Source organism: Cariama cristata, unplaced genomic scaffold (genome assembly GCF_000690535.1).
Source record: "Cariama cristata isolate BGI_N322 unplaced genomic scaffold, ASM69053v1 scaffold4736, whole genome shotgun sequence".
In the NCBI taxonomy this organism is placed as follows: Eukaryota; Metazoa; Chordata; class Aves; order Cariamiformes; family Cariamidae; genus Cariama; species Cariama cristata.
Window position 1 is genome coordinate 19,994 of NW_009623715.1, and position 24,525 is coordinate 44,518.

General features: G+C 36.5%; 1 protein-coding gene across 1 annotated transcript in view; it reads left to right on the forward strand.

Moving 5' to 3' along the window:
* The window catches only part of CRISPLD1 (cysteine-rich secretory protein LCCL domain containing 1), a 43,293-nt gene extending 19,190 nt beyond the window's left edge, over positions 1 to 24,103 (forward strand). The window contains exons 2-14 of the mRNA XM_009702860.1: positions 2,892 to 3,010; positions 3,154 to 3,286; positions 4,773 to 4,888; positions 5,771 to 5,871; positions 6,981 to 7,160; positions 7,253 to 7,313; positions 7,439 to 7,505; positions 8,155 to 8,285; positions 11,516 to 11,559; positions 11,656 to 11,728; positions 13,895 to 13,970; positions 21,574 to 21,704; positions 23,448 to 24,103. Of these exons, the coding sequence (XP_009701162.1) occupies positions 2,892 to 3,010; positions 3,154 to 3,286; positions 4,773 to 4,888; positions 5,771 to 5,871; positions 6,981 to 7,160; positions 7,253 to 7,313; positions 7,439 to 7,505; positions 8,155 to 8,285; positions 11,516 to 11,559; positions 11,656 to 11,728; positions 13,895 to 13,970; positions 21,574 to 21,704; positions 23,448 to 23,499 (1,284 nt within the window). The 3' untranslated portion in view covers positions 23,500 to 24,103. The remainder of the gene's footprint in view (positions 1 to 2,891; positions 3,011 to 3,153; positions 3,287 to 4,772; positions 4,889 to 5,770; positions 5,872 to 6,980; positions 7,161 to 7,252; positions 7,314 to 7,438; positions 7,506 to 8,154; positions 8,286 to 11,515; positions 11,560 to 11,655; positions 11,729 to 13,894; positions 13,971 to 21,573; positions 21,705 to 23,447) is intronic.
* Positions 24,104 to 24,525: the final 422 nt, after the last annotated feature.

Consider the following 24,525-nt stretch of genomic DNA (forward strand, 5'->3'; position numbering starts at 1 on the left):
TCCCTTAAGGAATTGTGCAGATTCCTACCTGAGATAATCTCGAACACATAAACCCGTTCTTGAAGAGAGCGTTGACTCCCTGGCTCATACAGCAAGCGTTTCTGGAGTCAGGAATGAGTGTGCAATGAGCAAAAATACCCAAACACCCAACGCTCCTCATTGCTGATATTGTCTCCTCTGCTATGCTTCCTGCAAAGAACTTCGCTGTATCCCATTTGCTCAGTCATGGAGATAATTTCTTTGCTGCAGCTAAGGTTGAGGTCTGGAAACTGGGAAGTGTGCTTCTGTCCAGCTAGGCAAGCAGAGGGGAGTAAAGGCAATACTTTATACTGTGGATGAAGGCAGAGAAACGGTTAAAGAAGGAACTTTTTTGAAGACCATATCCAATTTCAGCAGTACCTTGGAGGGTGGGTGTTCATCTGTCAGGAGGATTAATGATGAATTTAAGTTTTTCATCAAAAAGCTATTCTTGCAGAGTTCTGGATAGCGCTGTCATGCATAGCTATCGTCGCTCTTTAAAAGAAATTGTGTTAAAGATAATTACTTCACAAGCTTGAGGAATTGATTCAGGCAGCTACTAGTGACTGCCTAGCTCTGATCTTTAAAAAAAAAAAATCATTGTTTCAGTTAAAATAGCTGCATAAAATATTTTGAAACTCGTGTGGAGAAAAAAACCAACACAACAACAGTACAATTCCTTTAATCATGACTGCTGCTTTAAGAGTTGAAAATGCAGAGGGATGCTTTAAATGAGAATATATTGTGGTTTTCTGAGGTTCATGAGAGCTAAAAGACATTTTAGCTGGCTTTGGAGGTGGGAAGTGCTAGAAGTGAGCAGGTGCCCACATTTTGGTCTAGCATAACTCTAATTTACTCTCAATCTGTATTTCGGAATCCAGTTGGTAAAACCATTCTTAACAACAATTATTTGGGAAATATGTTAACTTTACGACTTGTTCATATTCAGAGCTAAATCTAAGTACTATAAGATTTTGAGCTGACTTGTTGTACAATATATGCGGCAAACTGTAGTGGTTTTTATTTTAAAATGTTACAGTCTGGTGATTCCATTGTAGAATGATGAAGCAATTGTACTACAATTTATAAGAACAAAATATATATGTGGAAGAAGTGTGTTAATCTTTATGTTTTTTACAATGGGTATTATAGGATTAAGAACTAGAACTATGGTGATGTGACAAGGAAAGGGCAGAGGAAAATATTTATGCAAACTGTCATATAAAACTTTCTGATTTAAGATTAGAATATTTTCTTATGGAGATTAAAGAATGCTATCGCTTGTGACATTGAAATACTGGCCCAACAGGGTGAATAGAAAACTCCTAATGTCGCCTAGAGTCAGCAGGTTTTGTATCCCTCTGTGGGTTAAAAGCTTTATTCTGTCATTATTATACTGCTAGAGTAATTCAGTCAAAATAAATGTGGCATTTTGGGAGTCAAAATGTATACTATAAATTTCTTACTTGCTGATAATATTAATAATAATGGACAAAATGGAATTCAGTGCATTAGAGACTTCTGAAGAAGAGAACCAAGAACAGATATTCTAGGATTAAACTGAGTGATATTAAAGTCTTTTATTAATCATGGTCTTGCATAACCAGGGACATATTTGTTTTTGATGAGTAATCTGATTAATAAGGTGAAAACTGCATGTCAAAATCAATAGAAAAATAAACTCTAGCACATGGAATTTGTCAGTTATATTTGTGTGTTCTTTGGCTGTGTTAAGGAGTTTTTTTACCTTCAATCTGTGCCAAAAATTTGTAGACATGATCTCCAGTGTCTGCATGGGAATTTAGGTTTGGAAATACTGAATTACTGTTATTTGGATAACGCAGTCTGACTCTAAGAAACTTAGTCTGAACTTATGATGAAATAATCGAGGCTCTATCAAGAAATGTGTTTCCTTACTGGAAATATTTCAGTTTCCTAACTTGAGCATTGATATCAGAGTCAGGTTGTCTGGAAACTATTTCTGCAACTATCAGGACATTTTTAAAAGTCAAGCAGCGGTATGGATACTTTGCCTAAGAGGGATCACTTTGAGCAAGCCCCAGCTTAGCGCAGTAAAAATTATACAAACACAATATGGTATAATTTCTTTCAGGAAGAGTAGGTTTTAGTGTACTTTTGAAAGAAGGAAACTTGCATTTGCCTTTCAGCTACAAGCCTATTCTTCCATGTCCCTTAAAGAATAAAAAATAAGGATGAACAATTGTGATAAACAATAATTCATAATCTTTTTAACTTGTCCTAAGCATGCCTGTTACTAACATGAATGCCTCCTTTTTTGCCAACCTAGCCATAAAATCAATGAATGACAACTTTACTCTAGTTTTCATATTTTGTGTTTGCACTGTGTATTATTTCAACAAAAGCTGATTATAGAAAAGGAAGAGAAAATCGCTTTCATTTCAGATAAACTATTGGTTTAGAGGAAATAAAGCCTGATGTTGAAAGTATGTTGGATAATACCCTTTTGGCTAAGAAAAGTGCCTGTTACTAAAAAGAAAGCTCACAAGACAGAAAATGCACTTAATTTAGCTTGGAAGGTTGAACTAAGCCTTTCAGGTTCATATTTGTGCTTTATTCATTGCAGCATGGCTGCACATGCTTTCTAAAGGGAATGCTGTGAAGGGATTAAAACTTTTTTTTCTCTTGGTGAAAACATTTTTCTTTCTTATGTAACACAAATGGGGCATATAATTGTCAAGTTACACTTTTTTCTTCAGTCTTCTACTCTGGTAACAGAAGCTTTAAAAATGACCAAGCCTTTATGTTTGTGGGGTTTTTTTCCTTTTTTAAAATATGAGATATGTAACGAGTATTTCTAAGAAGATGTCCCTTTCTTTTCTTTAAAATTTCAGATGTGGGACACAGAACTGGAGAGATCTGCAGAGTCGTGGGCTGAAACCTGTCTATGGGAGCATGGGCCTGCAAGCCTTCTTCCATCAATTGGACAGAATTTGGGGGCACACTGGGGAAGGTAGTTTAAGATACTGTTTTATACTATATTTGATTTGTTTTGTTTTGTTTTTAAACCTAACAAAATTTGCTTGTTACTTAAAGGAACAGTGATAGAAGCTACAACTTTTGAATGATCTAATAGGCTACTACTGGCTTTCATAGGTACAGACCTCCAACATTTCATGTCCAAGCATGGTATGATGAAGTGAGAGATTTCACGTATCCCCATCCTCATGAATGCAACCCTTATTGTCCTTACAAATGCTCTGGTCCTGTTTGTACACATTACACGCAGGTATGTACGTGGGTTTGTTATTTGTCAGCTACGGAAAAGCGTAATCAAGACCTCCAGTTAGGTTGCGATATGACACATGAAACATACTCATCTTGCAGTATATACCATAGCACTGAAGCACAAAAGGGGTTTGTTATTAGACTCCATAGTTACTAGCATTGGGTACTGGTGACATAGAGTAGGGTTGTTGTACAAATCTTTAGACGTCATCCTCATAAATATCACTTCCTTAACAGGATTAAGGAAAAAGCTCACAAACCCCAGTGTTAAACTGGGTGTTACTGCCCAGTGCACTCCGTGTAATCTAGTCTCTGTGCTAGTATGCTAGTAGTCCTTTCTGTAATATGCTGAAGAAACAGCACGCTTAAAAATAAAAAGGTTTTCTTAGGTGAATTCCTCCGCCTAAAAAGAGTTTTTAACATGTTGCTTTAACTTCAGCAAGATTCTGAATTTGGATAAGAACTAATTTATTTGGAACTTCTGAAATCTGTGTATGTAGCCTGAATTTTTCCAGGGGAGAATCAGTCATGTTTTCAGTGAATGGGAAATTCTCAGATTATACTAAAATCCACATCTAGCTTTCAATATAATAGTAGAAAACTTCAAAATTATTAATTTAAAAACATTGGTTTTCTGTTTACAAGCACAATTTACAATTGTATCTAATTTTAAGACAGAATTGCCTCCATATTCTTATTTACCATTTCTGTAAAAATAACTATAATTACACTTACCCATTACATGTGAGATCTAATTATTCTTCACAGTACCTATCTCTTTCAACTCTGAAATCCTGCTGGAACTACACAGTTGACTTATCTTGAATTAATACCAGTTTAGCACCTGTCGTATTTGTCTAATTTGAACATTCCAGCCTTTGTCGTTCAGATTATTTTGAGATCTGCAATGAAAATTGTTTCAACAGATGAATAAAGGAGCACAGCCACATTAGTTTGCAATGACATGAAAGCATATTCATTTAAAATCCATGACTTGAGTCTTTTCGGTGTATGAGGTTTTTTGTGAATAGTTTTATCGTTTATGTTACCTCCTTTCAGTGCTGACAAATCTTTGTTCTCTCAGTCTGACCTATCTAAACCCCTCTGGGTCCTTAAGTTGTGCTGAGGACTGCAGGGCATAGGAACCTAACTTCTAACTCACGATTATCTACTAATTGTAATTCCAGGAATCACTTCTCAGATCACATTTTGTAAATATTTTACTACACTTTCAAATGCATGCGTAGACCATTTGTGTAAAATGAGAGCCATATCTTTGTATCAATGTAAAGCTTTTCTTTCTGATTAGGATATAACCGAGTGGCCTTTTGACACTTGTAATTAGGTCACTTCAACCCATTTATAACAAAGGGGAATATAACATCACTTTTGTGATTTGAGTTTTATACGTTGAAGTTTGGAGATGGTTTTCATTTTATGTTAATCAGCTTTGGTTTTCATATGTCTTTCTCTTTCCTTTTCCATAGGTTGTTTGGGCTACAAGTAGCAGAATCGGTTGTGCAATTAATTTGTGTCATAACATGAATATCTGGGGGCAGATTTGGCCAAAAGCAGTCTATCTTGTATGCAATTATTCTCCTAAGTAAGTAGGCTGACACCCAAATATATCTTGAGGGGGCAAGATACTTTATAATAATCCAGGAAACGATCTGAAAGGAAATCAGTCTGGGTTTTCTATTTTTTGTACTGTTACAAAGTAGAGCATTGTTCCCAAGACAGCCTTTGGCTGCACAAATACTCTTGTGATTTTCTAGAGCTTCAGTTTTCTGGCCTGTGTTTTAGCATACAACATCAGAGATCTTTGTTGTAGTGTGATAGTTGTCTGAAAAATAAAGGTGGCTCCCCATTGTGATTTTAAGGAATGTGTAACATGAAGCCCATGGTTAAGATAAAATTCTACAGGATATTCTATTTAGGAGAGCAGAGCCTGTAGTTGTGTAATTGAGGAATTTAGTCTTACAGTGCTATGCCAATCTGAAAAGATCTTACAGCAGTACTTTGGTTTTTTTCTTCATGGACTTTTCAGTTACTTCCTGTGCATTTGGTATAGAATCATAGAATCATTTAGGTTGGAAAAGAAATTTAAGATCGAGTCCAACTGTTAACCTAGCATGGCCAAGCCCACCACTAAACCATGTTCCTAAACATCACATCTACATGGCTTTTAAATACCTCCAGGGATGGAGACTCCACCACTTCTCTGGACAGACTAGTCCAATGCTTGACAACCCTTTCAGGGAAGAAATTTTTCCTAATACCCAATCTAAACCTGCCCTGGCACAACTTGAGGCTGTTTCCTCTCATCCTATCACTTGTTACTTGGGAACATCAGAGCAATGTTATGGTCTAAGTGTCTGCTGGTTTTCATCATTTATTTATCCACATACTAAATGCTGTTTAATGTTAATATATTCATTTATTAAGGCATGTTTTGCTAATTTTTTTTTTTTTTTTGGATGTCAAGGGGTAACTGGTGGGGTCATGCTCCTTATAAACCTGGCCGCCCTTGTTCCGCATGTCCCCCTAGTTTCGGAGGAGGTTGCAGAGAAAATCTTTGTTACAGAGGTATGTACTATTTCAACAGTACAATTATTAAGGGGAAGAGAAATGTAACCTTTCTTTTGCTTTCTTTAATCATTATGCTTTAACAGAGTGGAATAGAATGTATTATCCATGTGCTCAAAGACCTGGTAGGGGCCTACTTTACTATGATGAATGAGATCATGTACTTACGATGCGTGAGGCCAAGCCTCCCCAGAGGGAGTGGAGTGTACTGAACTCCTGCTGATGTAAGTACTGATTGAGGACTTTTAATACACAAGGATGTAGACTGTCGCTGTGTGCGATTTGTGTGCCTTTCTGTAATTATAGTGGAAGTCTATGCAGTCATTTGTTCATAGGGAAACGTTATCTCAGTGACATAGCCATGTGCGTTACTATAAGAAAAATCAAGAACAAGACTAGAAGACATTAGTAATTAAACAAAATGTCAGCCAGGATGATTATGAATTTCTTACCATTTTCATAATGCCATTCATATTTTACAGCATTGAAACACAGCATATTATGAAACTGCTATTTGTTTTATCCTGTGTACAAGTATTTTAGCAATTTTTGTTAGTAACTTTTGAAGGTTCATGTGGACCATAAAATCTTCATGAGTGTGCCCGAATACCTTCCTTATGGTTCCTGCTTAAGAAATGTAGATTCAGTGATGAGTATTTCAAAATTGTCTTCATTATGTATGAATAGAAGGACCTCATTTTCAGGTGTATATTTTTATGAAATCAGCTTATTTAATTGCGAGTTAACTATGAACTTGGTAAAACTCTCCTGATGTATAATAGAAATATCATCTTTGTTCTATTGGTTTTCTGATGACATAAAGATACTAAAGCAGGAGTGTTAAGAGCATTTTCATACCTCAGTTGTGCTGCTTGTGCTATAAAAAAAAACAACTTTTGTCAGCGTCAGAAACATACTTGAGATGTATTATGAGTCTTGAGGTCTTCATCTGATGAAGCAATGTAAACTTTTCCTTGCTTTCTTCCTGCTATTCGTCCACCATTTTGTGAGAACAAAGCCATGTTACTGAAACGTGGTAAGGGATTTACATTCCACAAGCACTGTTTTTTTTCCTGAGAGATTATTTTTTTGCCCGTTTTCTGAAACAGAGGATTCGGAAAGGCCTTATTCTCCCCACGAACCAGAAGAGGAAACCAATGAGATTGAACGGCAGCGATCCAAAGCCCAGGATGCAACGGTGCAAAGCCGGCCAAGAACTCATTCCCCTTCAGGCTCCACAGGCACTGATGACAGTGAGAAAAATGAAGTAATAAGCACACAGCAAATGTGTAAGGAATTTACCTGATTTGCAAGTCGTCAACAAATTTGAATTATATAGTATCAAATTCATTGCAGTGAAATTGCTTTTTGCTTGTTTTAGCTCAGATTGTGTCATGTGAAGTAAGGCTAAGAGATCAGTGCAAAGGAACAACTTGCAATAGGTATGGTAAATTTTACAGTTGTCATTCTGAGATTATTCTAAAAGGCTATATTTATATGTGAGCTGGAATATTTTCCCTTTTTGTAATCCCAGGATTTAAGACCATGTTGTATTTTATTTTCTTAGGTATGAATGTCCTGCTGGCTGTTTGGATAGCAAAGCCAAAGTTATTGGAAGTGTACACTATGAAATGGTAAAATATTTTTAAACTAGATTTTGTACGAGTAGAATGTTTAATGAAATGTCTTTTCTGTCGGAATACTAGTTAAAATCATATTAAGAATGGATTTTGAAGAAATCAATATTCACCAAATATAAAAGCCTACACCAACTGTTTAAGATAGCGTCAAACGATCTAAGTTTGCATCTGCTGTTCTGCATGTACTGTCTGAATGTACTTCATACTTCTTATCTATGCACAGAAGCAGAATTTTTGTGTCCACATATTTGCAAGTAAATATGTGAAGTTGTGACTTAAGGAGAAATACAGGAATTTGTGGGTACACTCGTATAAATTGTTTCAGTAAGATAGACCTACTTATATAAGCTTAGTGCTGGCTGAAAATATGTATAATTCACTCTGTAGAGCTGAAAAACAGTATACCAAATAATAGCTACTGTGAACAAGTATACTGTAAATGAGTGTAGTTTTACTCTGAGTAAGGAAAAGTGGTGTTTTCTTCATTTGAAATAATACCTACATAGACCACATCAAACTAATAGAGTATCTACCAAGTTTTTAAAGATACGTTGTAATTAAAACCTGTTTTTTTCAAAAATAAATTACAATGTAAAATAGTGGCTTTGTCTGACCTGGAACTGCTTTTCCTTCTGTTTTTCAGCAATCCAGTATTTGCAAAGCTGCCATACATTATGGCATCCTAGACAATGAAGGTGGTTGGGTTGATGTCACTAGGCAAGGAAGGAAAAATTACTTTATCAAGTCTTACAGAAATGGCATTCAGTCAATTGGGTAAGTTTTCTTAAAATTAAAATGTGTGGAAAGTTTTTCACCTGTTTCTTTTTATTTCATACAAAATATATCACAGTAATAACATTTTGTTCATACATTTTATCATAAAGAGTGTGAAAATGCTATAAAAATGCATGTGGATATACAGGTACTTTATCCATTCTGGAACTTTAGCTAGTGTTTAATGATGGTCAGAAAAATGATGCAGTAATGATGCAAAAGAAGGTGAAATAATTTACAAAATCACTGGGGCAGAAGGTTAATATTTGTAGTTAAATAATCTCAGTAATTGGAGTACACAATTAATTCATTTGTAAGTGTATATATTTATTGTTGAAAACTAGTACATAGTGGCACTGAAGTAGATTATTTTACATGTTTTGGACAAAGCTGGTAATATTTCCAGGGCTGGACCATGGACACAGCAATCTCTGACAGCTAACAAGGCAATAATTGTACAAGCCTGTGTTTGGAAGTGACCTTCTTGTACTGTGCATATGAACAATATAAACCAGGTAGAAAATACATCTCTTCCTAGGTGCTTGATAGTTTCATCACAGTTCCACAATTTACATATGATATTTTGGACCAATGTTTTGCACAATTTCTGCATTGGCCAGTGATGGAATAATATTGCATACTGTGGGAGCTTCATTGGAGATGTACTACACTGTTCAGGTGCTTACCCTAAGACTGGTATGTGAAAACAAATCCAAATACTACTTGACATGCTGAAAGAAAAACCAGAAGAACAGTGCATAAAAGTGGAGAATACTTGGCTGTTTCCATATGTAATTGTCCAACGATAGGACTCAATATTAGTATGTTTGAATCTAAGATATTATTAGTATTTGCAAATTGCTGTTCACTGTATCTTAATCTATTCTGCAGAGCTGTACATGGCTACCCTTATTTGTGTCTATAGTTAGTGCATGTGTAATAGTAGTATGTCTGTAACAGTTAATGTAGGAGTAATATTGAACTGAAAGAAAATGGAATTTTGCTGGTGATTTATTTGGCTCAGGTGTGAACCCAAGGGTAAGGAGATGGGTAATCATTAGAGGCTGCGCTCTCACTCTGTGCTGTGCAAACGAATGCCACATGCTATGACACCTGTCATAATTTCACTTTTCAAAGATTTACTTAATCCAGGATAGAGAGAAACACTGACTAGATAGACTAAATTCAGTGGCCTGAAACTTGGGCTAGCTGGGTAGCACTTAAGGCATTGATATCAGTTTCTTTGGGTCATCCAATGATCTGACTGTGATTTGTTACCCCCACTGAAAAGGATGATACAGACAAATATCTCTTTTTTTAAGTGCTTTGAGACCGAGAGAAGTAAATCTTGGATTATAGCAATACTAATATATTAGGACCCAGCTTTCTTAGGAATGTAGTAGTAGTTAAACTGTAGAAGATCTTCAAACTAGAAGGATTTGATTTCCCATCACTTGAAATCTCTGTGTTTCTGTGCCACATGAGACAAAATTGTATGAGTGTCTAGTCTACCGAGTACGTTTAGCACCTATCCTCTGAGAACTGGAACTCAGAGCGAGGTATTAACGCTTGGTTTTGTTTGCTGTGGGCATGGATAATCGTGTCATTGCTGAACAGTAATGGCCGTTTTGGTTTTGTGATTCAAATGTTGTAAAAAAAAAAAAAAAAAATTCAGATGCCTTGTAGATAAAAGACTGTTAAAGGACCAATTCTATACCTTCCTGTCTACAAGTATGTATCAGGAAACTCCTGCCGCTATGTGTGCACACAGATGACATAATTCCTCGTTAAATCCTATAGTATTTAGGACATCACCTTTTAGAGAGAATTTACAACATATTGTGATCAGGCATCAGCTTCGTAAGTCAGTCTATAAATCAAAGTATTTGGGATAAATAAAGATGATTTACCAAAGTTTCAACCTTCAAAAGGCCCATCAATAAGGCCAGGGATACCTTGCAGCTACCTGATTCTCACCAGGGTGTCTAGATGGAGCCTTGCATAAACTGCGTATCTGTTTGATGAGCGGATGAAATGAAGTGGATCTCCCCTCTAGTGCATATTGCAGAACAGAAAGACAGAAAAGGGAATGTCAGTGCAACAGACAGCAAACTTCCTAATCTTCAGCTCCTTTGATTTATAATCAGGATTGCTAATAAAGATGTTTTTTCAACCGTTACATTTTCATAGCCTGGGATACCCTTTTTAATGGCATCTCAACAGGCTAATCAACAATAGAATACAGTGAACTATTCCCGCGTCAGTGTTTGACAATGCTAGGGCAAGAGAAGTGTGAGCTAACTCAGTGAAAGCAAATTAAAAGCCAATAAATAAGCAAATGTGAAATTGGTGGGCCATACAAAAAATAAACCAATGCAAGCAAACAGTTTCTGAATACAAATTGCAGTGCTGTGGAGCACACAGGAGTAGTTTGCTCCAAAGGGAGTCATTTCCTTGAAATTTTTTTAAAATAATAAGTAACTTTATGGGTGCCAAAAGCATCATCAACTTCTTTGTTGCAGATGAAAAATACTAGAATCAGAGGGATATACAATGAGTAAAAAAGGGAGTAAAAGAGGAAAATAGGAGATAAAGAGGAGTACAATAGAAGTGTTCAACAATTGTAATGTAACAACAGAATGTATATACCTGACTTTATATAACAACAGGAAATGGATACACGTGGGCACCATATGATTACTGAGAAAAACAGACTGTTGTATGTTATACTGGGTTTTTAGTGACACTGCTGACAATTTAACATAGACACAAGATCCAAAAGTAAAATTTAATGAAATTTTTCAAAAAGACTGCCAGGAGAAAGTCTTTTCAGTGTTGGAGCTGTTTGTAGGAATGAACCTTTAGGGGGAAGCGAACGATCTCTTCTGTTTGATGGATGCTTCTGAGCAACCACAGAGTTTGGTTGCTACATTTTGAAGGACAAATAGATTGCACAATTTGTTTCTAGCACACTTATCCTCTTAGTAAATTAAATTACTGGAAGAGTTTAACATGCATTCCTGGTTTTCAAACAGATGCACTGGGAGTCCAAAGTGAATGTGTCATTGCAAGAAATAGATTCACAAATGGGGAGAGGGAGTATAGTGAGTAAAAATTGACTGGGGACAATGTCTAGAGTTTATTTCTTGATTCTCTAATAAAAATTCTTCTAGCTAAAAGAAATCACTGAGATACGTTATTTACTGACTACTCTATTATTTCTTCTTCAGAAAATATCAGTCTGCTAACTCCTTCACTGTCTCTAAAGTAACAGGTTAGCATTTATTTCTTATAACCTCAGTACTACTTTGAGTTGGTTTTTTTTCTCTAAATAGCACACATTTATTTGTTTCTGGTTTACTTTCTTCAGTTCAAGCTGTCACCTGTGAAACAACAGTGGAACAACTGTGCCCATTTCAAAAACCAGCCTCACACTGTCCAAGGTAAAATTCTTTGAGTTTTATTAATTTAAAGTGCTGCCATATTTTCTGTCAGTTACTAATTATCGATAGTTGTCATTGATAAAAGTGACAACAGTAGCTATAAAAATGAAGCCAGAAATGTTTTACTGGTATTTCAGTCTCTGGTCTAAGTAGAAGGTCAGTCAGGTAAAGATGATCGACAGGCTTTTTCATTAGAATCTCACTTTTTTTTGCTCATAAAGATCTGTCTTTGGTCCCTTGGAAAATCTTAGTGAAATCATAGTTGGTTAGACTAAAGACTGTAAAGAAAAATGCGTTTTTATTTTTCATTGTACGGTGTTATATTGATGCACCTTGGGCAAAATAGACTTTTATTGCATCTGTTTGACAGGCAAATAAAGGATATGATACAGATTTTTATCATAGAAGTTATGAACTTGTTTGGGACTTCTGAAGGATAGAGTAAGCAAAGATGTTTGCAAAAAAAATTGAAGTATATATGGTTAAGGTGTGGTCTGCAGGTCAGTTAACAGCTTTAAATATATGTGCCATTTCTTTGAAGCCTACGTTTTAACTCTTCGAAAGGAACCTGTGCCACAATATTTTGAGGAAGGAAATGGGTAACAGTTCTTAAAACCATAGATGAGTCAAAGGTAAATACACTGTAGCATGATTTACCGCAAGCTAAGCTGGAGATATCCACAGGATTACTTTCATAGCAATCCTACAGCCAACAGAGGAAGCAAGTACAAAGCCAGAACTGCTAGGAAAACATCCCTCCATGTAGCACTTGGGTCCGTGGACTTGTTTGGTGTTTGGCTATGACTACTGGCTTTCTAGCTGGAAGATGTGGAGAAGTAAGCGAAGGAGTGGAACGCAGGAATGGATGGGTACAATGTCATTCTTCTATCTTTTTCTTTTTTCCTTCATTATTAAAAACTAAAACTATCTTCATTAAGAGAAAAAGTAAGGTCTGTCTTTAAGAAAATTTTAAAATTGAAGTAACGTTAAAAATAACTGATGAATTCTGATGCATCAACTTAACGAACTTGACAACAGCAGTGATTTGTTCAAGATTCTGTGCATGCTCTTAACTTAATTCTGAAATTGTCGCCTCAGGAGCTGCAAACAGTAGTCAGCTATTACGGCATTGGTTGCACAACCTCATTTTTCCCTGTCATGCCCTAATCATAAATCAGCAGGTCTTCAAAAGGCCTCTTGGACATATTGCTTCCTTGAGACAAAAACCTCTTTCTTAGCTGTATCAGCCTATTTAAATTACCCATCTGGTAAGACTGTAGCATGTCCAAGTGGTGTGACATCCCAAATATTGTTTGGAGCGTGGATAGCATCCTGGAGAAGAATGCTTGCCCAGGGCTGTGCCGTGCAGGGTGGCTCCAAAGCCATTAGGGCATGACCTATTTTTCAAATGAGACAGCTCAGAGTAGACCTAGAGCTGACTGACCCTTCTTCCTTGTAGCATATCACAATTACCAAATAAGATGCTTGACACCTTCTATACTGTTAGCTTCCCACATGGTTTTCCTGTGAATTGTGGAGCTATAGCAGGCATGAATCAGAGAGGGTTTTTCTCAAAGGTTAACAAAATGCAGTTGAATAAAGACAGTCTTTGTTTCAGTAGCTTTCTGATCTCCTAGAATCAGCTAGGAATCTCATTACTTTCCAGAGTTTTTCATTTTAGCCACAAATGCCAAGCGCTTACCCTCATTGTAGGTTGCTAAGTTGGCTTTCATCGCCGGGTCATCAGCATCGGAGCAGGTCCTCATTCAGATCTGCCTCTCCTGAGAAGGTATTCAACTGTACGGTTTGTGTAGGATGCTGTAGAAACAGATAATAATGTGAGAGTGAACAGGCTCTTCTATCTGGCTTTTCTACTGGCCTCACATATGTTGAACAGGAACACCATCTACTTATCCAAAGGGAAGAAGATCAGACCTGTTGAAGTATTTTTTCAAGTGCTTTATTATAAACCACAACTTATATCAGCAATGCTTTCACTGGTATTGTCAAAGCCTCAAAAACTGACAGTCTTTTAGTGTCAGTATAGACCTATATGTGTGCCTCATCAAACTGATTTAAACTCAATAATGCTGATGTTGAATATGATATAGCAATACTCTGATATCATTCTTCCTAACTGTGCGTGTTTATTTTTGATGTTTCTAGGGTGTACTGCCCTCACAACTGTATGCAGGCAAATCCACACTATGCTCGAGTAATTGGAACACGAATTTATTCTGATGTAAGTATAGTGATTTACATTGCATTGTATAATGAAATATAATATCTTATGAAAAGCTATAAGGTAAAGATAATATAATATAGATATCCAGTTTTCCTCCATATGCTGATTTTTTACAGTCTTTTGAAAAGTTCTTTTTCAGAGGCTCCTATTTAAGTTAGTAGTACTTAGCTGCTGAAGATACGAAAAGTTATTTGAAAACTCACTGTAGACTTCGTTGGTCTCTGGACCCATATTTTCAATTTTTTATCAAAATTCCCACTAGTTTGTTCGGTGTTGGCGGTGTATAGTCATTTAAACCCATGCTCTTTAGATACTGAATCAACCATAACTTCTGTCAGATTAAACTAACCCCAAAAATTATTCTGAAAATAAATGTCCACAGTTTCATTATTTTGGATATTTCTTATCTGTGTTGATAGTTAAATGTTTGCGGCAGGATTTGGATATATTTATGTAAAGTATCTCACATTGTCATATTATTTTAACGGACTAATATTGTAGTTTTTTTGTCATTCTGTTTCCTCTACAACTTCTTTTCCCTGTCTTTTCTACGTCATGTTTTGTTCTGAAGTGGATAGAGAAAACGAAGAGAGTTCTTTTTTATGCCCCTCCTTTGTCATCTGTCTATGGAGAAGCCAGGTTGTAGTGGCAGAGCGAGCAGTTCACATCTTTGCCAGTAAACTGTATGTTTTAACTGTCTTTTAGCTGTCATAAGGAAAAGTATGGAAACCAGCTGGGTCAGGTGATGATTTTTCACTACTTTCCAGCACTTTGAAATGTGTGAAAATAATTTGCACGTGTTTATTCATCGTTATTTTGAAACTAACCAATGTCCATTAGATTACATGAGTAACTTGTCTTGAAAACACTCTTGCTTATAAGTAGTGTTACATGCGTGAGAAATACTCCCAGTTCAGGAAAATAATTAATTTGTGCATCTGGAACTGGGTCCTTAATGCATATAAGAGGGGCAGGGAAAATAGATTCAATGAAAGTCCATTTTGTGGAAGACTATTTTCTTTTCGTTCTGTGGTTGCAATCAAAGGCTACAGCCAAAGTTTCCCAGAGAGTTAGAAAAGACTTGTATGAGAAAGAAGACCCATTTCTGTTTAACTTACACAGGACATCTCAGAATATGTATTTGCTTTGGCTGGAGAAGTCCCAGATGACTTTAATGAGTATTATAGAGTTATGCTTTGAAATTATTTTAGATGTGCTATCTCATTATTCATCTCCATTGTATAGAAATGTGTACAACCATACTGATTTTAGGAAAAAATGGACATAAACACAGGTAAGAAACCAGGGATGGGAGTCTTCTTGTCAACTTCAGATGCTGTCAGGGTAGATATCTACACTGAAGGTGCCATTCTACGTTGTGTTTATAGTAGATTGTAGTACACACAGTATAGTGGTAAAGGAGATAAATGGGTATCTGCAGAGAAGAATTCATTTGACCTTTTCAGAGTGTCTACCTCAGTATGAGGTGAATTGCCTAATAGAGATGTCTATTCCTCTCCATTTCCTGCAGAAGGGTCCTAGGGCATCTAGCTCAGATGTAGGCAGATGTGTCCTACTTATATTTGTACGGATGTTCCCATCAATGGTATCAGCATTATGTGATTTTCTACAATGTTCCTTTGTTGCTAACATTTTAATTATTTTAAAACTAAGATACTTTTCATTGAAATGTTCACTAAAGAATATGATTGGGTATTTTGTGCATTTATAACATATTACTGAAGTAGTTTCAGGCGAAGTATTTATAGAGAATGATCTGTTTAATAAGTGTGTCCTCTTTTGCAGTTTTTCATGTATTCACAGATAGATTTGTTCATAGAAACAGAGAGTTCATTTGCCCACTTGTCTTAGCAAGTGTATTTGAAACTGCAGTCCATGGTCTACTTGGTTGATTCTATAAAACAGATGGGGGTTTTGTGACATTCCTGCAAATTCTTTTTTTTTCAGAAATGCACATGTATGTATGTGGATGCATGCATGTATGCACATGACTATTGGTTTGCACTACTGCTTGGGCCACTTGAATTCAGTAAATGAAGATTTTGTAGAGGTATTAAGAAAAAAAGCAAATAACAGTAGATGTCATTAATGCAAAAAGATATGTTTACAAAACCATTTTTTTAGTATTCATGAGAATCTAGTTAAATTTTTCCTTTTCTGGCTTTAGTCTGATCAGGCATCCATTCTGAAACTCATTTCATATTTTATGGTGACTTCTTTTCCTCCGTGTTCCTGAGAAGGGTTGTTCTCTGGTTTATCAGTAGTGCCCCACTGAATTTTTACCCTTTTTTCCCTCCCATTCGTTTTTTCCTTTGACATTGCAATGACTGTCCGTAACTCGATTGAAACAAAACCCCTCATTATTTCATCCTCTGTTCTTCCAGTCTGCTAGCTATTGTCCCTTTGTCTGTGGCAGATAAATCACACACATGATCCATATAGCCAGCATCTATAAACTTATGTTTGTGGGGACTTTTCACATAATACCCATCCTTCTGTGCTCTATACCTTCTGTTTTTCAATTGATCTCCTTTTGTTTCACTTGTCTTGAGGTAGATTGCACGCTCTTTAAAACAAAAGTATCTCTTACTCCGAGTTTATGGTACAATTAGTTTCTTTTCTGAATAGAGCTATTATGGAATGAATGAGAACTGTAGTATGTGTTGTTCTCAGCAGAAAGAAGTACAAATTACTCATTCTTCATATGGCCCAAACACATCACCACCTTTGTGCTTTGTGTCCCTACTGGCCTCACTGCTAAACAGCTTTGTCTTGTTGGGAGACCAGGAAAAAAAGCAAGTTTGCTCCTAACTTGTGCTGAAGAGTTGGTTCCACCTTTCAACTTCGGTTAATCCATTTTTGAATCTTATTACTGGAACTTCAGAATCATGTCATGTTGACAAGCGGTTTAACAATGTATGTATTTTTAAAGCACTTTTCTATATGACTTAATTTGTGAAAGAAAATGAAAACCTGCCCAAGAATCGAATCATGTCAGGACCGATGTGATTGAACTCTGTTGGAGATGATCTTGCAGCACCTACCTGGACAGAGATTGTCCTTTGTGGTTGCTGTTAGTCCCTGGACTATCAAGGCACCAAAATAACAAACTTTTTCATAGAGAGAAGGAGAGGCTACAATAGTTCAGTTGGAATTTCTTTCACTTGCAGATTTTTTTGGTAAAATTTTATTTTGATGGACACACCTTAGATATGTATATGGTAGAAGTTCTTAACTACATTCCAGTTGCCTTAAGAATTTCTAAAGAGATTAAGTTTTATATTTATCCTGTTGTTTTCACAGTAGGCAACATTTTCCCAAAGACAATCTCTTAGCAGAAGTGACTCTACATTATGGATGTTGATTGCGCAATTATTTTTTTTAAAAAAAAGAGTCTCCTTTTGGGGGCTAGAGATCAACAAAGGTCTTTTAGCTAAAGAATTTGATGAAGTTGTATAATTTCATACCATCTGAAGACTTTGGCCATATTAATTTTTGTTTCATTAACCATATATGGAAGTATTTCCCTAATGCTTGTGCAAAAGTATTCGTAATTCTCTGCTGTGGTAAAATATAAAAAATATGATGTAAAAAAGTTATTAATTAGTTCTACAGTCCTGTGATGATGAGGGAGAAACACTTGTGGTTAAAATGACTTTGCAGAGTACTGCTATGCTGTGGTAGATATTTGGTATTTTGCTGAGTAGCTGAAGAAGGAAAATAATTAAGCAGCTTGGTATTCAAATTCTATGACCTGTTAAGTACTAATGAATTTCAGAGAGTTCACAGCACAGCAATACAGCAAAGTCATAAAATGCTGTATGAAATGTTTATGTTAACTTAAAAATACTGCCTTATATATGCTTTGGAGTGAGTTCATCAACATTAAAGAAACAAACCCAAATCTCTGAAGTCTTCTAGAAAGTGGCATAAGGCTGCTGATGTAAAATATCAATAATATGCTGAAATTTGTGATAGACTCCAGTGTGAAAACCTGTTCTGCTTAAATTAACAGGAGATTCACCTTAGCAGTTCAAGGAAGTGTGATCAGGATGACATAATATTATTAAGTATAGGAAATGTGATGGCATCGGTACTGGAATCTGATTCCATTTAGATGAAGATTGCCAAGCCAATGAGCAGTTCTTGAAAGCTCAAAGCAGATAATACTTTCTAAAAAAAATTATATTCTGTATATGTTAATAAAACTATATGCGTTTTGTCATCTCTGTTCTTACAAGCTATTTCATAATTATGAATTTATATTCATTTAGTTGTTCATATATTCAAAAAAAATACATGCATTTGTTCTCCAATCTCATCTGGAAAGCAGCATCAGAATATCAGTTTATTTTTCATCTGAAAATAACCTTTAAGTTGGCCTCATCAACCCCATTTTTCTGACCTCTCCTTTTTCACATATGCCATATAAGCATCTTGCCTTTAACTTTAAAATGTTGTGCATTAGCCTATCCATACTTCATTGATCCAGTAACCGGTTGTGGTACCAACACTAACAGCAACCCCATCTTTTACTGGAAATGGTTTCCAACAAGTAGCATTTTCTGTCAAAATCTCCATCCCTTGACTTTTCCTTTCTTTTTTACTTGACTGCAAACTTCCAAATGACATTGGAACAGGCAGTCTTAGGTACCCTCAAACTATAAAATGTCTTTGCAAAAGATTCTTTGCATAAACAATTTCAAATCTTTACTCCTAGAAATGTTGTAACAATAAAAGACAAACTATGTAACAGTGAAACTGGCAAGTTCTGTGCTTGAAATAAGAGTAAGAAGATCACTGCTATTTTAAATTCCTGATTTTATATAGCATTGAGATTACAAAATAGCTACGGTAACAGATATAAATTATTCCAATTATAACTGGAAGAAATACAATTCTTGTTTAAACACTGGTTTGTGTGACCTGGTACTGGTATTTATATTGGCCAAGTTTTTAAGGTTGGTTATGGAGAGACCTATTGCAGTGAAGATTTTTTTCCGCAAAACAACTTGGCTTTAAGTAAAGATTCACTATAGCTGGAACTATACTTTTTATGCTACATAGGTTCATGAGAGGAATTAACGGCCAGAGAATGTAGGTTCCACTCAGATGAAACTGCTGTTAACTTCACAGAGAATTTTCATAGCATCATAGAATATCAGGTTGGAAGGAACCTCAGGGACCATCTGGTCCAACCTTTCTTGCCCAAAGCAGAGTCTAGACAAGATAGTCCAGCACTCTGTCCAGCTGAATCTTAAAAGTGTCCAATGTTGGCAAATCTACCACTTCCCTGGGGAGATTATTCCAATGGCTGATTGTTCTCATTGTGAAAAATTTTCCTCTTGTGTCCAGTTGGAATCTCCCCAGGAGTAACTTGTACCCATTACCCCTGTCTTTTCCATGTGACTCCTTGTAAAAAGGGAGTCTCCATCTGCTTTGTAGCCACCCTTTAAATGCTGGAACATGGTGATAAGGTCTCCCCTAAACCTTCTTTTCTCAAGGCTGAACAAACCCAGTTCTCTCAGCCTTTCCTCGTATGGCAGGATTCCCAGTCCTTTGATCGTCTTTGTGGCCCTTCTCTGGACCCCCTGCAACCTTCCACATCTTTTTGGCATAGTGGGGACCAAAACTGAACACAGTATTCCAGGTGTGGTCTGACCAATGCTGAGTAGAGTGGGATAACGACTTCTTTATCTCAGCTGGTGATGACTTTGTCGATGCAACCCAGCACCCTGTCGGCTTTCTTTGCCACAGCAGCACACTGTTCACTCCTGTTGAGCTTGTTGTTCACCAGGATCTCCAGGTCCCTTTCCACAGAGCTGCTCCCCAGCCAGGTAGATCCCAGCCTGTGCTGCACTCCCAGATTATGTTGTCCCAGGTGCAAGACCTTATACTTGTCCTTACTGAACTTCATAAGGTTCTTGTTAGCCCACTCCTCCAGCCTATCCAGGTCTTCCTGCAGGGTGGTTCTCCCTTCCAAAGTGTCCACTTCCCCACTCAGTTTGGTATCATCAGCAGTCTTCATCAGGGTACACTTGATCCCATCATCCAGATCACTCATGAAGGTATTAAACAGCATTGGGCCCAATATTGACCCCTGGGGACCGCACTTGTGACAGGTTGCCAGTTTGAAAAGGAGCCATTTACCACCACCCCTGGGTGCAGCCTCTCAGCCAGCTCCCACCCACTGCACAGACCGCTTGTCCAGACCGTAACGCATCAGTTTCTCAAGGAGGAGGCTGTGAGAAACCATATCGAAAGCCTTGGAGAAATCCAGGTAGACAATGTCCAACACTCACCCCACATCAACTGAACAGGTTACTTTGTCATAGAAGGCGGTCAGGTTTGTCAAGCATGACGTGCCCTTGGTGAACCCGTGCTGGCTTTTCCCAGTCATGTGTTTCATTTGACTTGTGATAGCCGCCGGGAGGATTCGTTCCATAACTTTCCCAAGGTCTGAAGTAAGACTGTTGGGCTTCTAATTTCCTGGATCCTCCTTTAAGCCCTTCTTGTAGATGGGGGTGATATTAGCCTTCCCCTGGTCTCTTGGAATATCCCCTGAACTCCACAACTTCCCAAAGATTATGGAAAGCAACCTGGCAAAGACATCAGCCAGCTCTTTTAACAGCCTCATGTGGATATTGTCAGGGCCCATTGACTTGTAGGGGTCAAGCTCCTGTAGTAGTTCACATACCAACTCTTCCTTCACTGACGGTGGGTCTGTGTTTGCATCAACCTGGATTTTTGTTCTCAAGGCCTGGGGCCCAACAGTGCTGTATAATTTTGCCTGCATAATGTCTATGAAATTAGACTCTGATTTAAAAATTCTTCTTTTGAAGCAACTGGAGAATCTTCACCTCCTGGCTTTATTTCCTCACTCAGAGTTGAGGAGCTAAAGCCATTAGTCTGCCGTTAATCAACTGTCATCGCTAAAGAATTATTTTAGATCTCTATCTTCTGATTGATGCTCATGTTATACCTTTAATTAGCTTTTAGTATTTGTCCATGCCTGGATAGGAAATTGTGTTGTTCCCTTTGAATATGGATCATTTCATTGCTGTTTGAGGTGTTGCACCTAAAGATGGAATTATTGCAGTCTATCCCTCACCTTCAGGGTAGACCATCCTCCTAGAAACACACGACTGCAGTATGCCTTTGCTGTTCTGTGGTTCCCCTATTTGGGTCTGGCTGGAGATTAAACTGTATAATAATTGACTACGGTTTGGGCTTTACTATCTCTCTGCTGCTGAAGTGAAGGCTGATAGAGCCTTTCATTTTGAAGAGGTCAAGAATTCAAACATGTTCCTGATCTTTGAACTGAAATAGCCTGAAATAAATGATTTGGGAGTCATGCTGCAGGACATCTTTGAAGAGGCAGTGTCTGTATTTCTATAAACGGGCTTAATTCCTATGAAACGGATTTAAATACTGTAAGATTAATAAAATTAGTCATGAAATAAATATAATTATTTTATGTTTCCTAGAACTTAGTTTAAAAGTCTTTATTGGTATTCTTCTAAAAAATTTTGAAATAAAAGGATGAATGAAAACTAATCTTCTCCTCATTCTTTCTTAGATATCCAGTATCTGCCGGGCAGCAGTACACGCTGGTGTAGTCCGCAACCAGGGCGGTTATGTTGATGTTATGCCAGTAGACAAAAGAAAGGTGTACATTGCGTCCTTTCAAAATGGGATCTATTCAGAAAGGTACAGAGCCCACTTTTAAAGATTACACTTTACCTGTCACCTCGATAAGATTTACAAAGTCTTGCATTGTATCTGTTTGTACCTGGGGCAGTGCTACAAACGAAGCAAATAGGCTAATGTGGGAGATTTACAGAGCTTGTGTAATAGCTGTGGTGACTTCGGAGAAGCTGTGGTACCAGAGCTGCCTGCCTCCTCTAAGCTTATAAATCATTACTCTAAAAAGCTGCTTATGAAATAAAACAACCCTCTTATTTACTTTGCTGGTTCTGTTGCAACTAACACAATATTTGATAAGAAAATTGCCTTTGCTTTCTTTGAGAAAAATTCACAATCATTAAAACATATTTTTTAATTTCTTTTTTTTTTTTAATGGTTTGACTGTTTTTAACAGTGTTTTTCTGAAAGACCTGGAGATGCTGTGAAAGTTCATTTTGTTGTATTCAGTGTATTCGTGCGTTCTGTGATGATAACGCATAGCTGTATGTTTCAGATCAAATTCAATCCCTGAAAGAGTTCTCCAGGTTCTAAAGGAAGAAAGAGAAATTACCTTAAAAAAAAATCTTGTATCAGTCTTTTAGTCCTGTAAAGCTAAGAATGATTGTTACCTCTAAAACTGTGGGCTTTCCAAGAAATTTGTGTGGGAAAAAACCTCCAAAAATTTCTGTAGCGAACTTCGAAGTAGGAAAAGATAGACTGTTTTTTTTTCTTACTTTTAATTGAGGGTCTTGCGTCTTTCCTTCAAACCTTTCAACAAACCTGGAAACTTGTAAATACAGATTTCCTTTGCTTGCTTAGTGGTTGCCTTAATTTACATATTCTTTGGCCTTTCCTCATCACCATCCAGTTCCCTCAGAAAGAGTGCTTCCTTACTGACACTTTTGTTCTCCATATAAATCTCATTGAGTAGAACTGTAGCCAGGACAAGTATTGCAAATTTAATCATTATTTGTACTTTACCATCTTGGTAAAGTTTGGAAGGTCAGTGGTTTGGAAAACAGTCCCATGCAAGTTTTCTGGAAGTGAAGCAGAAGGTGATGGATTGTAATGCTGTTGCAGGCAACCTGTTTCATCGTGCCCTTCCTTACTTTCACCTCCGTTTCCCTTTCCTTCCCGAAAATGCCTCAGACAGGGTTTGCAAAAGAGAAAACAATGGGACCATTAAATATGACATGCTAGTTTGGTTTGTAAAACAAAAATATTTATTCTAACAAAATTTCATTGCACTTGGGTATTTTTGTTTCATTTCTTTTGAAGCCAGATATTTATCCATTCAGAAGGCATTTCCTTTGTTTTTGTAACATAGTAATTCTCTTTAGAAATCTATTTTTTGGCATACAAGCAACTAACAAATAAGAGATCTCCTAGGTCTGCAGGTTCTCTCCGAATATAGTTATTAGAACAGTGAGCGTAAGATGCATGCTTTCTCTTTTTCCTAAGAACTTTTTTTAGTATTTTGCTTCAATAGAGCTTTATTCTTTAAACCAGAATCCCTCATAATGAAGGATTACTTGAATTTTTTCATGTTATGATTTGTTCCTAATAAGCTGCTTGGAAGAAAAATTAATCTGAAATTTATGTAATTTTTATTTGTAACAGTTTTTAAAAAAATTCTTAGATAGCTAAAGTTATGAGTAGTCACAAGAAGAGTCACAGGATCCTAAAATTGTATTTAACAGTTCAAAAAAGTTGTCATTGGAGTGTTGCAGTCTTAAAAATAACATCAGGAATGTTTCTATGTTTCAGTTTACAGAATCCTCCAGGAAGCAAGGCGTTCAGAGTATTTGCTGTTGTTTGAGTCTAGCAAGTAAAATGTAAAACAGGCAAGTGAAACCAGAGCACTTGGACGAGAATAATAAATAAGCCCATTTCTTATCATTCCTAAAATTTGTATAAAGCTGTAACATTATTGTACAGAAGATGTATACTGCTTTCCACCAAAAAGTTTAAATTACACATATATCTTAATAAAAAAATCTGTAAAAGTAAACATGGGAGAAAAATTCACTTGAAAATCTATAATGATATATAACAATATTTTGAATCCTGTGTTAAATATTGCTATATTTTCTTAGCAGTTACTCCTATACAGTTAATTCAAAGCTCATAAATGTTCTTTGTTTTCTTCATCTGAATATATTATTGTATGGTACTTTATGTATGCCACTAACAGTAACCTTAAAACTATACCATAGGGAGGCCTGAGGTTTTATTTCCAATGTACATAAAAGAAGCCATCCCAATAATTCAATATAGTAAATCATGCCTTAAAGTAAAATAAAAATATATATAACTTTTTAATGATTTACAGTAGCATTAGCCATGCAAGCATAAATGAGGAGCTAGACTGTTTTCAATTTCATACTAATCATAACAAGTACAAATACTTGTTTTGAAATAAAATGGAAAATACAAAATATAGGGAAGTCCTGGGTTGTATTAGCATATTTTCCTCTGAAGAAATACTTTTAAGAGACTGGGCCATTCCTGTTCATTATTTCTTAAATATGTTAATAAAATGTTTATTGAATGCTGCTAAGCTCTTTAGTTTGAATAACCAATTCATTGTGGCCCAGTCCTTCACAAATGTTACGCTATCTTGGGATTGGTGAGTGAGAGATAGACATGTATAACCTTGAAGGATCTGGGAAAATTTTCAAATTGAGAAGTGGAGTAACCTGAAATTAAGGAATAAGCCATCAGTTCTGCAGTGCAGTTCTGCACATATACATGCTTTATTTTTGCCATGTGGCTCCTTCGATTTACCTAAATTGGGTTTCAGCAAAAATGTAGAATTGTACACAGACATAAAAATTTGCAAGCT